The sequence below is a fragment of the Dreissena polymorpha genome, chromosome 10 (genome assembly GCF_020536995.1).
Source record: "Dreissena polymorpha isolate Duluth1 chromosome 10, UMN_Dpol_1.0, whole genome shotgun sequence".
NCBI lineage: Eukaryota > Metazoa > Mollusca > Bivalvia > Myida > Dreissenidae > Dreissena > Dreissena polymorpha.
The window spans coordinates 42,094,395-42,107,063 of NC_068364.1; the positions used below are offsets into that span (position 1 = coordinate 42,094,395).

Sequence of the window (12,669 nt, forward strand, 5' to 3'; positions counted from 1 at the left end):
TGCTACACTTAAATTTTTGCCAACTCTTTTTAAGATTTTATCTGAATGGCTACCTTCTTACATAATCCTTGTACAGGGCTTTTCATCCTTATATAACAGAGGCCGATATTCGGCTCCTTCCCAATTCTAAAAAGCCTTATTTTTTCCCAACTCTGGCTGAAAGACTTCCCAAAGAAAACGATTGAAATTCCCCTGAAAATCAAAAAAATAAACACAGCGGATAGTGTTTTGTAGCCAAGTTACTATTCGGTATAGTTTTACTGGTCTTGTAGATGATTGTAATTTCATTGAAAGCTTCCACGAGCGATAAACAAAGATGAAGGTTTATTTTGCGTAATTGTTGTCTGGTATCGATTTTTTCGCTACCAGTTCAGTTCAGGTATTTCCCCACTACCGCTAAGCCGAATTTTAATTGTATTTGTGTACCAGTCTAGAACAGAATATTGCGTAGTACGGGTTTTATTGTCGGTTTTTGCACGAGGGCCGCAAGGGAGGTCACCAGTGTCATCGCTGAATTTTCAGTTTGAAAATGTCACATAATGGTAAATATTACCTAAAATCAGTTAAGAAACGAAAGCTCCTGGACTCTAAAGAAGATCAAAAAACTTTATTCGACTGCGGATTAAAAAAAAACAAGCATGACGCCAGCAATAATTCTTCCGAAAATATAGCTGGCCAATCTTTGAAAAGAACATTTCCAGGTCATTAATTCATAACAAAAATAAAGTTCAAACCATTATTGTGACTGTTTAAAATTGATTAAATGATTTACCTGTGATGAAATGCTTTAAAAGTTTTTTCCCAAAATGGCCATTTATCGCGCTTAAATTTCCCAATTTGCAAGGCTAGGGCTTCTTCCCAATTTCCAGATGAAAAGCCCTGTTGTATGTGTGTATCAAAATTAAGTTTATAGTCTATGTCAATACCAAAGAGTTAAAAAACTTTTTCACAAGTAATATTGGCATCACCTATCTTAAATGATTTTCTTTTACTAGAAGTTGATTTGCCTATTACAAAAGATTGAAATTTGTCAGGGTTAGCTTGCATTTTGTTAAAGTGAAACCAATCAATAAGAATGTTGCTTTAATGTTGTAGGACACTTATAAGTTCATCATTATTGTTGTGTAAAATGAAAGATTAGTGTCATCTGCATAATTAAAAAGGGTAGATTTGTTAATAAAATAAAATAAATATTATAAATAAAGACGTTGAACAGTAGGGGCCCCAGGATAGACCCCTGGGGTACTCCTTTTGTTATACTGGCCCATGTACTAACTGTATCTCCTAGTTTAATTTGCTGTTTTCTGTTAGAAAGGTAAGACTGGAGAAGTTAGGATGCAGGCTCTGACATACCATATGCTGACAGTTTTGACAGTAATATATCGTGCGGCAGGCAATCAAAGGCCTTGGACAGGTCCATGATAATTGCTGCAGCGTAATGGTTTTTATCCAGAGCCTGCCTCCATTCCTCCAGAAGTTTTAAATGGGTGGTTTGACAGCCATGTCCCTTGCTATAAGCACACAAAAAATATTAAAAATTGTATCAAAATGAGAGTTAAGATGTTTAGCAATAACTTTCTAAATTTTTTTAGAGGGCATTGGTAAAACACTTACTGGTCTATAGTTAAATTTGCTGAAAGGGTCATTTTTCATGTATAATGATGTGCCATTTTGAGTTTATCTGGAAAAGTACTTGTGGCAATAGAAATGTTTACAAGATTTGTAATAGGCTCAGTAAAAGCCCGTTTATCAATTTTAAAAAGCTGAGCTGATTAAGTATTGCGGGTCAGAAATGATAATTTAAAATTTATAAAAAATATAGAAATATTGAAAACATTTTAATAAAATCAATTTAATTTTATAGGGTATGTTAAAATATGTAGATAATGATATATGAATTTGTTTGTTAAAGTGATGTTTTACACTGTTTCTAAAAGTTTCAATCAAATTTATAGTTGTCATTTCTGGTCGACAATACTTAATCCTACTTTTTATGCCCCCGGATCGAATGTTTTGAGTATATTGTTTTTGGCCTGTCTGTCTTTCTTTCTGTCTGTCATTCAGTCATTTTGTCATTCTGTATCAAAACTTTAATGAAACTTTAACCTTACATTAAAGTTTTGAAATAACTTTTGAAATATTGAACATAGCAACTTGATATTTGGCATGCATGTGTATCTCATGGAGCTGCACATTTTGAGTGGTGAAAGGTCAAGGTCGTCCTTCAAGGTCAAAGATAAAAAAACAACTTTAACCTTACATTAAAATTTTGCAATAATGGGCTACCTCCCATGCGTCGTTTATCTTATCTCTTTTGATAAATATGTCACCGTCTAGTATATTCTTGAATCTTTTTAACCAGGTTTTCCGAAGGAAAAAACTGGTTATTAGATTGGCGAATGCGGGCGGGCTGGCTGGCTGGCGGGCTGGCTGGCTGGCGGGCTGGCGGAATAAGCTTGTCCGGGCCATAACTATGTCGTTCATTGTCAGATTTTAAAATCATTTGGCACATTTGTTCACCATCATTGGACGGTGTGTCGCGCGAAATAATTACGTCGATATCTCCAAGGTCAAGGTCACACTTTGAGTTCAAAGGTCAAAAATGGCCATAAATGAGCTTGTCCGAGCCATAAATATGTCGTTCATCGTCAGATTTTAAAATCATTTGGCACATTTGTTCACCATCATTGGACGGTGTGTCGCGCGAAATAATTACGTCGATATCTCCAAGGTCAAGGTCACACTTTGAGTTCAAAGGTCAAAAATGGCCATAAATGAGCTTGTCCTGGCCATAACTATTTCATTCATTGTGAGATTTTAAAATCATTTGGCACATTTGTTCACCATCATGGGACGGTGTGTCCCACGAAAGAATCACGTCAATATCTCCAATGTCAAGGTCGCCACGACTAAAAATAAAAAAATTACAAAGGGGGTTAATTTTTTTTGGTCATTTCAAAAGTTCAGTTTGAGTTTTCTCCCTTTATCAGATTTTTTTTTCACAATGAAAACCTGGTTTTGTGACAATTTTGTCCCTTGTTCTATAAATATAAAGAAGTGAAACTCCAGCTGCTGCTGTAGTATTGAATTATTATTATAAACAATTAGTAGGTCCTTTATTTAAGGCAAGTGACCGATTGCCCAAACAGTACAAAACAGCACAATACAAAACAACATAAACACAAATAAGAATAAAGCTGGAGTCACCGCCTTGGAACGGTCAATGCAAAGCATTGGGGGTTTAAACCGGTTTTGGAGCGCTCAATCTCACACTTGGCCCAGCAACATTAATAATACATTTAAGTGTAAATAAAATTTAACCTCATAGCATTGTAACTCAAATTAAACAATAATAAAAGGGAATTAAAACGCATTCAATTTAATAACCATTTAATTACTCAATGGTATTGAAGATACCAGAGCAACAGAGTTACAACTTTTTGAGGAACGATGGAATGAAACTATGAACAAGTGTCAACTACATTCCTTCTTTATAGAAAAAGATTTAAAAAGATAGCATCATGAAGTTTATAGTTTAGATCATCATCCCACTAATACAGGAAGAAGCAGCAATAATTGGTGTAAAAGTTCTAGATTACATTTTTTGGTTGTTTATGTACTGCTAAAAAATAAATCAAACAAGAAACGCCTGTCACAGAGGAAATAAAAATGTAGTTGACACTTGTTTTTAGTTTTATTTCATCGTTCCTAAAAAAGTTGTAACTCTCTTGCTCTGGTATCTTTCCTACCATTAAGTAATTAATTGGTTATTAAATGGAATGCGTTTTAATTCCCTTTTATTATTGTTTAATTTGAGTTACAATGCTATGAGGTTAAATTTTATTTACACTCTAGAAGTAACAATTTCTGCCCAATCATCATGAAAGTTGGTCAAAACATTGGTTTTATTGATATCTCGGACGAGTTTGAAAATGGTCGGGATCGGTGAAAAATCATGGCCCCAGTGGGCGGGGCATTTTTCTTTATATGTATATAGTGAAAACATGTGAACACAGTAGAAGTCACATTTTTGGCCCAATTTTCATAAAATTTGCTCAGAACATTTGTTTTCTTTATAAGAGAGTTGAGTTCAAAAATGGTTCCAGTCAGTTGAATAACATGGCTGCTGGGAAGGGGGGCAGTTTTCTCATTATGCCCACCTCTCCCCTTTCGAAGAAGAGGGGGTATATTGTTTTGCTCATGTCGGTCCGTCCGTCCACCAGATGGTTTTCGGATGTTAACTCAAGAGCGCTTATGCCAAGGATCATGAAATTTCATAGGTACATTGATCATGACTCGCAGAGGACTCCAATTGATTTTCAGGTCACTAGGTCAAAGGTCAAGGTCACGATGACCCAAAATAGTAAAATGGTTTCCGGATGATAACTCAAGAACACTTATGCCTTGGATCATGAAACTTCATAGATACATTGATCATGACTCGCAGATGACCCCTATTGATTTTCAGGTCACTAGGTCAAAGGTCAAGGTCACGGTGACTCAAAGCAGTAAAATAGTTTCCGGATAATAACTCAAGAATGCTTATGCCTAGGATCATGAAACTTCATAGATACATTAATCATAACTCACAGATAACCCCTATCGATTTTCAGGTCACTAGGTCAAAGGTCAAGGTCACGATGGCCCGAAATAGTAAAATGGTTTCCGGATGATAACTCAAGAACGCTTAGGCCTAGGACCATGAAACTTATTTTCAGGTCACTAGGTCAAAGGTCAAGGTCACGATGACCCGAAATAGTAAAATGGTTTCCGGATGATAACTTAAGAATGCTTAGGCCTAGGATCATGAAACTTCATAGGTACATTGATCATGACTCGTAGATGACCTCTATTAATTTTCAGGTCACTAGGTAAAAGGTCAAGTTCATGGTGACCCGAAATAGTAAAATGGTTTCCAGATTATAACTCAAGAACGCTTATGCCTAGGATCATGAAACTTCATCGGTACATTGATCGTGACTCGAAGATGACCCCTATTGATTTTCAGGTCACTAGGTCAAAGGTCAAGGTCATGGTGACCTGAAATAGTAAAAGGGTTTCTGGATAATAAATCAAGAACGCTTATGCCTAGAATCATGAAACTTCATAGGTACAATGATCATGTCTCGCAGATGACCCCTATTGAATTTCAGGTCACTAGGTCAAAGGTCAATGTCACGGTGGCCTGAAATTGTAAAATGGTTTCTTGATGATAACTCAAGAACGCTTATGCCTACGTTCATGAAACTTCATAGGTATAATGATCATGACTCGCCGATGACCCCTATTGATTATCAGGTCACTAGGTCAAAGGTCACAGTGCCAAAAAAACGTATTTACACAATGGCTGTCAAGGTCACGGTGACTAAACATAGAAAAATGGTTTCCGGATGATAACTCAAGAATGCTTACGCCTAGGATTATGAAACTACATAGGTACATTGATCATGACTCGCAGATGAAATAATGATGAAACTTGACCAGGATGTTTGTCTGGACAATATCTAGGTCAAGTTTGAAATTTGGTAAAGATTGAATTAATCGACTCCTCTCAGGTGAGCGAACTAGGGCCATCTTGGCCCTCTTGTTTAGACTAGTTTGCGTTATGATTGTAAATGTCAAGCAAATGGTAATACCTTTACAGATTTATAAGTTTTGTGGCCATAGCTTGAAATTTGCTGTGAATGAACATGTTTTATCTGTAAATTATTTCCAGAATGACGCATACATAGAGGAGTCCTCTTCTGGCGACCTCCAAAAAGTTCACAATAAGAAAACGAATGACAGAAACCAATACCAGGGAAAGTGATATGGAAAGGGAGAGTAAGATTCTAAAGGAATTTGATTCCACAACCCAAACTTGCGTAAACACTATGTCTGATACGGTGAGTGTGGTAACATTAAATTCAGACCAAGAACAAGGTGACCTAAACTCTGTTTGCGTCAAAATCGAGACTGATGAGTGGTATAATGCGGCTGCTGTTTTGTATTCTGTGTGTTCCAAATCAGAACAGGTTCTATTGGAAGAAAGACAACCAGATTGCAACAAACAAGAATACTTCAATGTAGTACATGAAAAAGGTGATTTAAACTGTGTTTGCGTCAAAATCGAGACTGATGAATGGTATTCCGATGCTACGGCTGCTAATTTGTATTCTGTGTATGCAAAATCAGAACAGGTTCTATCGGAAGAGAGACAACCAGATTGCAACAAACAAAATGGATTGAATGTAGTACATAAACAAACAGGATGTTTACAGATAGATCAATATTGCACCAAACAAGATGGCTTCACCTCCGAATGTGTGAAATCAGAACAAACAGAATATGAAATTATGCATCAAGATGCCAACGGACAAGATTTCGTCAATTCTACAAAAAATGATCCCAATGCTTTATGTGATCATACCTTTGACCAATATTGTTCTAGACCAACTGTGGGTGGGAAGACAATAAAAATGGACCATTGCTCGAACTTGAATGTTCAAAGACATTCAAACTCCGAAAAAAATGACTCAGGTATTTTCTGTTTAAGCTCATATTAAGCTTTTGTAAACGCTGTTTATCTGTTGTGCGCCACCAACATTTTCTTTGCTAACAGTTCAGAGGGCACTTTATTTATCTGATCTTCATGAAACTTGGTCAGGATTTTTTTTGACAATTATATCTTGGACGAGTATAAAAATGGTTCTTATTGATTGTAAAACATGGTCACAACAGTGCAGGACATTTTTCCTTTAATGGCTTTAGTAAAACTTTGATAACATTCTAGTTGTAACATTTATTGTCAAACCTTCATGAAACTTGGTATTAACATTTGTTCTTACTATATCTTAGACGAGTTCAAAAATGGATGTGGTGTTTTTAAAACATAGCTGCCAGGTGGCGGGTCATTTTCCTAATATGACTATAGTTAAACCTTGTTTATACTTTAACAGTCACATTTATAGTTCAAAGTATATAAAACTTGGTCAGGGTATTTGATATCTTGCATTAGTTTATGACTATGGTTCGTAGAAAAATAAACTGCCAGTGATCGGGTCATTTTTCGCTCGGCTGTTTTCGGAGAAAACCCGATGTATTGTCATAGCCAGCTTGTCGTCCGCCGTCCGCGTCGTGCTAAAACCTTGACATGTTTCTCTAAATTCAAAGTGCTTCCACCTACAACTTTGAAACTTCATATGTAGGTGCACCTTGGTGAGTTCTACATGCCACACCCATTTTTGGGGTCACTAAGTTAAAGGTCAAGGTAACTGTGGCCTCTAAAATAAAATGTCAGACAATCTTTATTTTATTCCAAATTGCACCAGCAGCCAAGCGTTGGCACCCGTTATGCCGTGCTTTTGTTCCTTATATGGCTATAGTAAAACATTGTTAGAAGTCTAGAAGTCACATTTTAGTCCAATCTTAATAAAACTTGGAACATTTGTTCTAATGACTTCTAGGTTGGTACGAAAAGTGTTCCCGTCCTTGAAAAATCAAGGCCGCCAGGGGGGTAGGGAATTTTTGTTAATATGGCTGTACTCCTAATATGGCTATACTGAAACCTTGTTAAATATCGAGTTATACATGGAAACACCCATGGTTGACAGGAGATTTGGAGGCTTCCAGGAAATTAATTTTGCCTAATAACTCAAAAAGGTAATATTAAATTATAATATCTAAGGGAAAAGTACCGGTACCAGCCCAATTGGTAAAAATATGCGCAATGAAAATTAAATTGGGAAAATTTGCATTGTGAGTTCTTCATATTATGAAATAAGTGTATTTGATTAATATGCTCCCACATACTTTAAAATAATGTATAACTAAGTTTTGTTAAGTTGTCAATATTTTATTTATTTAGGTTCATGTTTTAGAGCTGTATAGGAAAACTAACCATATGTTGCATGTGATTTTTGATATTTAACTTTCAATGGGGATTATTTTAAGCAAATTGGAAAATTGGATTTTTCCCCAATTTGGAAAACTTCGTTTTCTGGTATTCTTAAAGTTGGAAAGACATCGCTGGAAAAAAGACATCAGACTTGAATATTTGTTTGACATTTAATTTCAGCGTTGAGAGGACCCAAGAAAATTAACATTAAAATTAAAACTTGTATTATTTTATTTCACAGAATGCTGTATAAGTGTGTAAAGTATGGATTCTCCACACACTTCAGAATTTTTTTTCGTTCAATTTTGGATGTAGTTGGGGGACGCATTTCTAATTTTAAAAAGTGTAAAATTTTGCCAATCGGAAAACAAACAATCCCAATTGAAGGTTTCTAAAAAGTATTTTCTTAAATAATTCTAAACATGTCATTCCTCTTCAAAGCCAGCCCGATAAGTTGAACCTTAGGAAATATAATATTGAAAACACTTATTATCACTTTTAAAGTATGTGTAAGCATAAAATAAACATTTTCTCCTAATTTTAGTTATTTTAGGCCCCATTTCCATAATGGTTAAACAACACTGCTAAGTGGTGCATGGATATTATTAGTCCCCTACCGGTTTCACCGGAGGAGACTTATGGTTTTTGCTCCGTTTGTCAGTCAGTCTGTCACACTTTTCTGGATCCTTCGATTACTTTTAAAGTTATCAATATTTTTTCTTGAAACATAGATAGATGGCAATATGGACATTATGCACGACATTTCATTTTGTTCCTACGTCAAAAATTCTGGTTGCTATGGCAACAAATAGACTAGAAATACTGCTAAAAATGGTGGTTTTCTGGATTCTGCGATAACTTTTAAAGTTCTTATCATGTTTTCATGAAACTTGCAACATGGATAGATGGCAATATGGAAATTATACACAACATTTCATTTTGTTCCTACGTCAGAACTGCTGGTTGCTATGGCAACAAATATATATAAAATTCAGAAAATGGTGGAATTTCTGACAATGGTGGAGCCGGTAGGGGACTTATATTGCTTGGCAATAGTCTTGTTTATGTTTATGCCAAAGCTCTAGTTAAACATTCCCAATTGAAGATTTCCTTAAATGAATTATTGTTTTGAAAAAAAGAAGTTTTTAATAAGCCTAAACATGCCATTTATCTCCGAATCCAGCTCCATTAGTTGAGCCTTAGAATTTTTTTTATATTGCATTCACTTTCATTATACTTTTTATGCCCTCCAAAATTTATTTTGGGGGAGCATATAGTCGCTGCTTTGTCTGTCCGTCGGTGTGTCTGTGCGTCCGTGTGTCTGTCCGTGCACAATTTTTGTCCGGGCTATTTCTCAGCAACTAATGACCGGAATTAAATGAAACTTTATGGGAAGCTTTACTACCAAGAGGAGATGTGCATATTATCAGCGGGTTCTGGTCGGATGATTTTTCACAGAGTTATGGCCCTTTGAAATTTTCCATTAACTGTACATATAGTGCAATTCTTGTCTGGGCTATTTCTCAGCAACTAATGACTGGAATTCAATGAAACTTTATGGGACGTTTCCTTTTATCTGAATATATAGCGTTTATATTTGGAGTTCAGTTTTAAAAATTACATCTTGTTAAAGGGAGCATCACCCGTCTCCGACGGTTTCTTGTTTAAATTTGTGTTAGCATAAAATCAACACCATTAATTAGTAACATTTTAGTAAAAAGGATGCGATATTTTCCAATCCAAAGGGATCCGGCGTCATTCCCAAAATGGAGCAAAAAGAACGAATGCTCTTGATACTTGAACCAAAAAATCCGATATTATAAATAAAAGAGTCACAATGAAGATTATTTTGGCTAAACAAGAGAGTTTCTTAAAACTTCCGTAGCAATTCCGTTAGTTAAATTCTAATGACATATTTTCAGAGAGTGCAGAGAATGCTGTGACAACGGCTGTTCCTGTTTTTCTGAAACCAGCTAAGAAAAAAAATGAACAAAAAGGGTGACCGAGTGAAGAAAGTTAAGGTATATATCAGTTTGGGGTATTTTGCTATCCTCTTATCCCAACCACGGATATGGATGTATTAAGCATTGCACTGGTCCATACGTACGAGAGTCCGTCCGTCTTGAGGCTTGTGTTTCCAAACTATCTTTTTCTACTGTGTGGCTCGTGATAAATAGTGCACAGTTTAATGACATTTAATACATGTGCGTAAAGTGTCGTCTCAGAAAGCAGTTGCAGTCTGCACAGGCTACTTATGGACGACACTTTCCACTTGTATGATTTTTTTCGTTTAAAGACTTCTTAGCAAAAATCCAGTTCAGCTGGAAAGTGTCGTCCCTGATTAGCATGTGCAGACTTCACATATAATCCCACAATTTTATGTTTTAAGTCTTTAGCTACTAGGCAGAATTAGATCATACTTTCACTGCTGGATGAACCTCAATGTGTAGACGATGATAAGAAAAAAAATGTGGTGACCATTATTCGTAATCTAAATGCCCTAATCTGTGTTTTTAGCTCACCTGAGCACAACATGCTCATGGTGAGCTTTTGTGATCGCCTTTTGTCCGTCGTGCGGCGTCAACATTTGCCTTGTTAACACTCTAGAGGCCTTATTTATTGTCCAATCTTCATGAAATTTGGTCAAAAGATTGGTCTTAATGATATCTTGGATGAGTTCGAAAGTGGTGACGTTTGTTTGAAAAACATGGCTGCCAAGGGGCGGCACATTTTTCCTTATATGGCTATATATTGCTATAGTAAAATCTTGTTAACACTCTAGTGACCACATTTATTGCCTGATCTTCATGAAACTTGGTCAGAAGATTCATCCTAATAATATCTTGGACGAGTTCGAAAATGATGCTGGTTGGTTGAAAAACATGGTCGCCAGGGGGCGGGGAATTTTTCCTGATATGGCTATTGTAAAACCTTGTTAACACTCTAGAGGCCACATTTATTGTCCGATCTTCATGAAACTTGCTCAGATGATTTGTCCCAATGATATCTTGGATGAGTTTGAAAATTGTAACCTTTGCTTAAGAAACATGGCTGCCAAGTGGTGGGGCATTTTTCCTTATATGGCTATATATGGCTATAGTAAAATCTTGTTAACACTCTTGAGACCACATTTATTGTCCAATCTTCATGAAACTTGGTCAGAACATTCATTCCAATGATATCTTGGACGAGTTCGAAAATGCTGCCGGTTGGTTGAAAAACATGGCCGCCAGAGGGCGGGGCATTTTTTCTTATATGACAATAGTTTAACCTTGTTAACACTCTAGTTATGTTATGTTTTCTTACAATGAAGACAATGTTAAGTTAATATCCTTCCTATTTTGCATATTAAACTTGCAATAATCTATAGATTCTTAAAATTAAATAACACCATTTATTTATAACCTCTATAAGATTATTTATTTAATTCAGTTGCCCAATCTTCAAGAAATTTGGTCAGAACATTTGTTTCCTGTGTAGTTAAGTTTGATTTTATTATGTCATTATTATGTACCATTAACTGTATTATATAATTTTTCATAACACAGAATTTTCATAATTAATATAACTGTTTTAATCATTATTACTTATGGTAAGCCTATCAACTAAGAGATAGCTGAAAGAAAGACAACATGTACACAATTTTGCAGTATCTATCTCCCTTGTTTAACCTGCTGAGTCATATTCCCCAATCTATTTTTAGTTCTGCTCTAGAATTTGTTAGACCCCTTGGTTTCAAAACACTTAAAGGGTAAATACTTAAAAATGCATATTTTTCTAGTATAATGACATTTTTGGCTAAGTTGTAATTTCTTGTGTAAATCTGTACTTATTGTTTTGTCACATTTGTTATCAGTTTGTAGCAAATTAATCAATAATGGGAACTATTACTGATAAGCCATCTTTGAGAAATTCCCTGCAGATATTGATCATTCAGTATGTAACTTTTTACCACTCAGCTTACTTAGCCAGGTAGTGTCTGATACAGTTGTAAAACCAGCATGAGTTGCCCTGAACAAATTGATAATGACCACATTGACAGAATCATGATTCCAAGGTAATTAATTACTCTCTCACTGTTATGGTGTACGAACTGGTCCAAAACTATTCTAAACTGTCCGGGACAGTTTATAAACCGTCCGGGACGGTTTGTTAACTGTCCCGCTAATTGAACTGTTTGGTATATTTTATTTCACAGTAGGAGTATTAAATGCATGTTTTTAACAATTAACAAAAATATGTAATTTAAATGGGAACTTCATATCAAAACAAGATTCCATAATAATTGACTTTATATAATCATATTTAAGATATGTTAACACATATCAAATGGATACTTTATGAAAACAATAAGGAAATAATTTCAATTATAAGTGTCTTGAGATAGAAATCAGAATCAGAATAACCTTCAAAATCAAGATTTACCTTTCTTATTTGCAGAGTTCATTTATCAAGATTTAATCATTTTCAGGCTTTATGTATTAAAACAATGTCAGAAAATTGAAAATAAAACGGTAATGAATTATACACAATATTAATGAAATGAAATATAAAATTGATACATTTTCATATTTCTAAATTGTTTAGTGTAAAACAGCCTACTGTTGAATAATATGTTTATAAAATTATATTCAAGTAAACGGCAATACCTTTAGTTAATTGAATTACAACCAGTCAGCGGTTTCATCCTGACCGGAAATAAGCGTTCGTCGAATAAATATTCCCGCATTACATAAGTGCTCATAAAGTTACATAACTCATAACCATCCCGTGACTGGTTCAAGTTCACTTGA

At 35.2% G+C, this 12,669-nt stretch overlaps 2 protein-coding genes across 11 annotated transcripts in view; both read left to right on the forward strand.

Annotated features, from left to right (window-relative positions):
- Positions 1–12,669, forward strand: part of LOC127847816 (zinc finger protein 479-like) — a 123,324-nt gene that overhangs the window by 52,231 nt on the left and 58,424 nt on the right. The gene's annotated exons all lie outside the window — the stretch shown is intronic.
- The window catches only part of LOC127847814 (zinc finger protein 737-like), a 128,307-nt gene that overhangs the window by 4,303 nt on the left and 111,335 nt on the right, over positions 1–12,669 (forward strand). For 2 of the 6 annotated variants that reach the window (XM_052379995.1, XM_052379998.1), the window contains exon 2: positions 5,717–6,179. The exons of 2 other annotated variants lie outside the window; for them this stretch is intronic. In XM_052379995.1, the coding sequence (XP_052235955.1) occupies positions 5,781–6,179 (399 nt within the window). In that variant the 5' untranslated portion in view covers positions 5,717–5,780. Of the gene's footprint in view, positions 1–5,716; positions 6,520–12,669 lie in introns of all 6 variants that reach the window. 2 more of the 6 variants (XM_052379997.1, XM_052379996.1) reach the window with 2 other exon arrangements.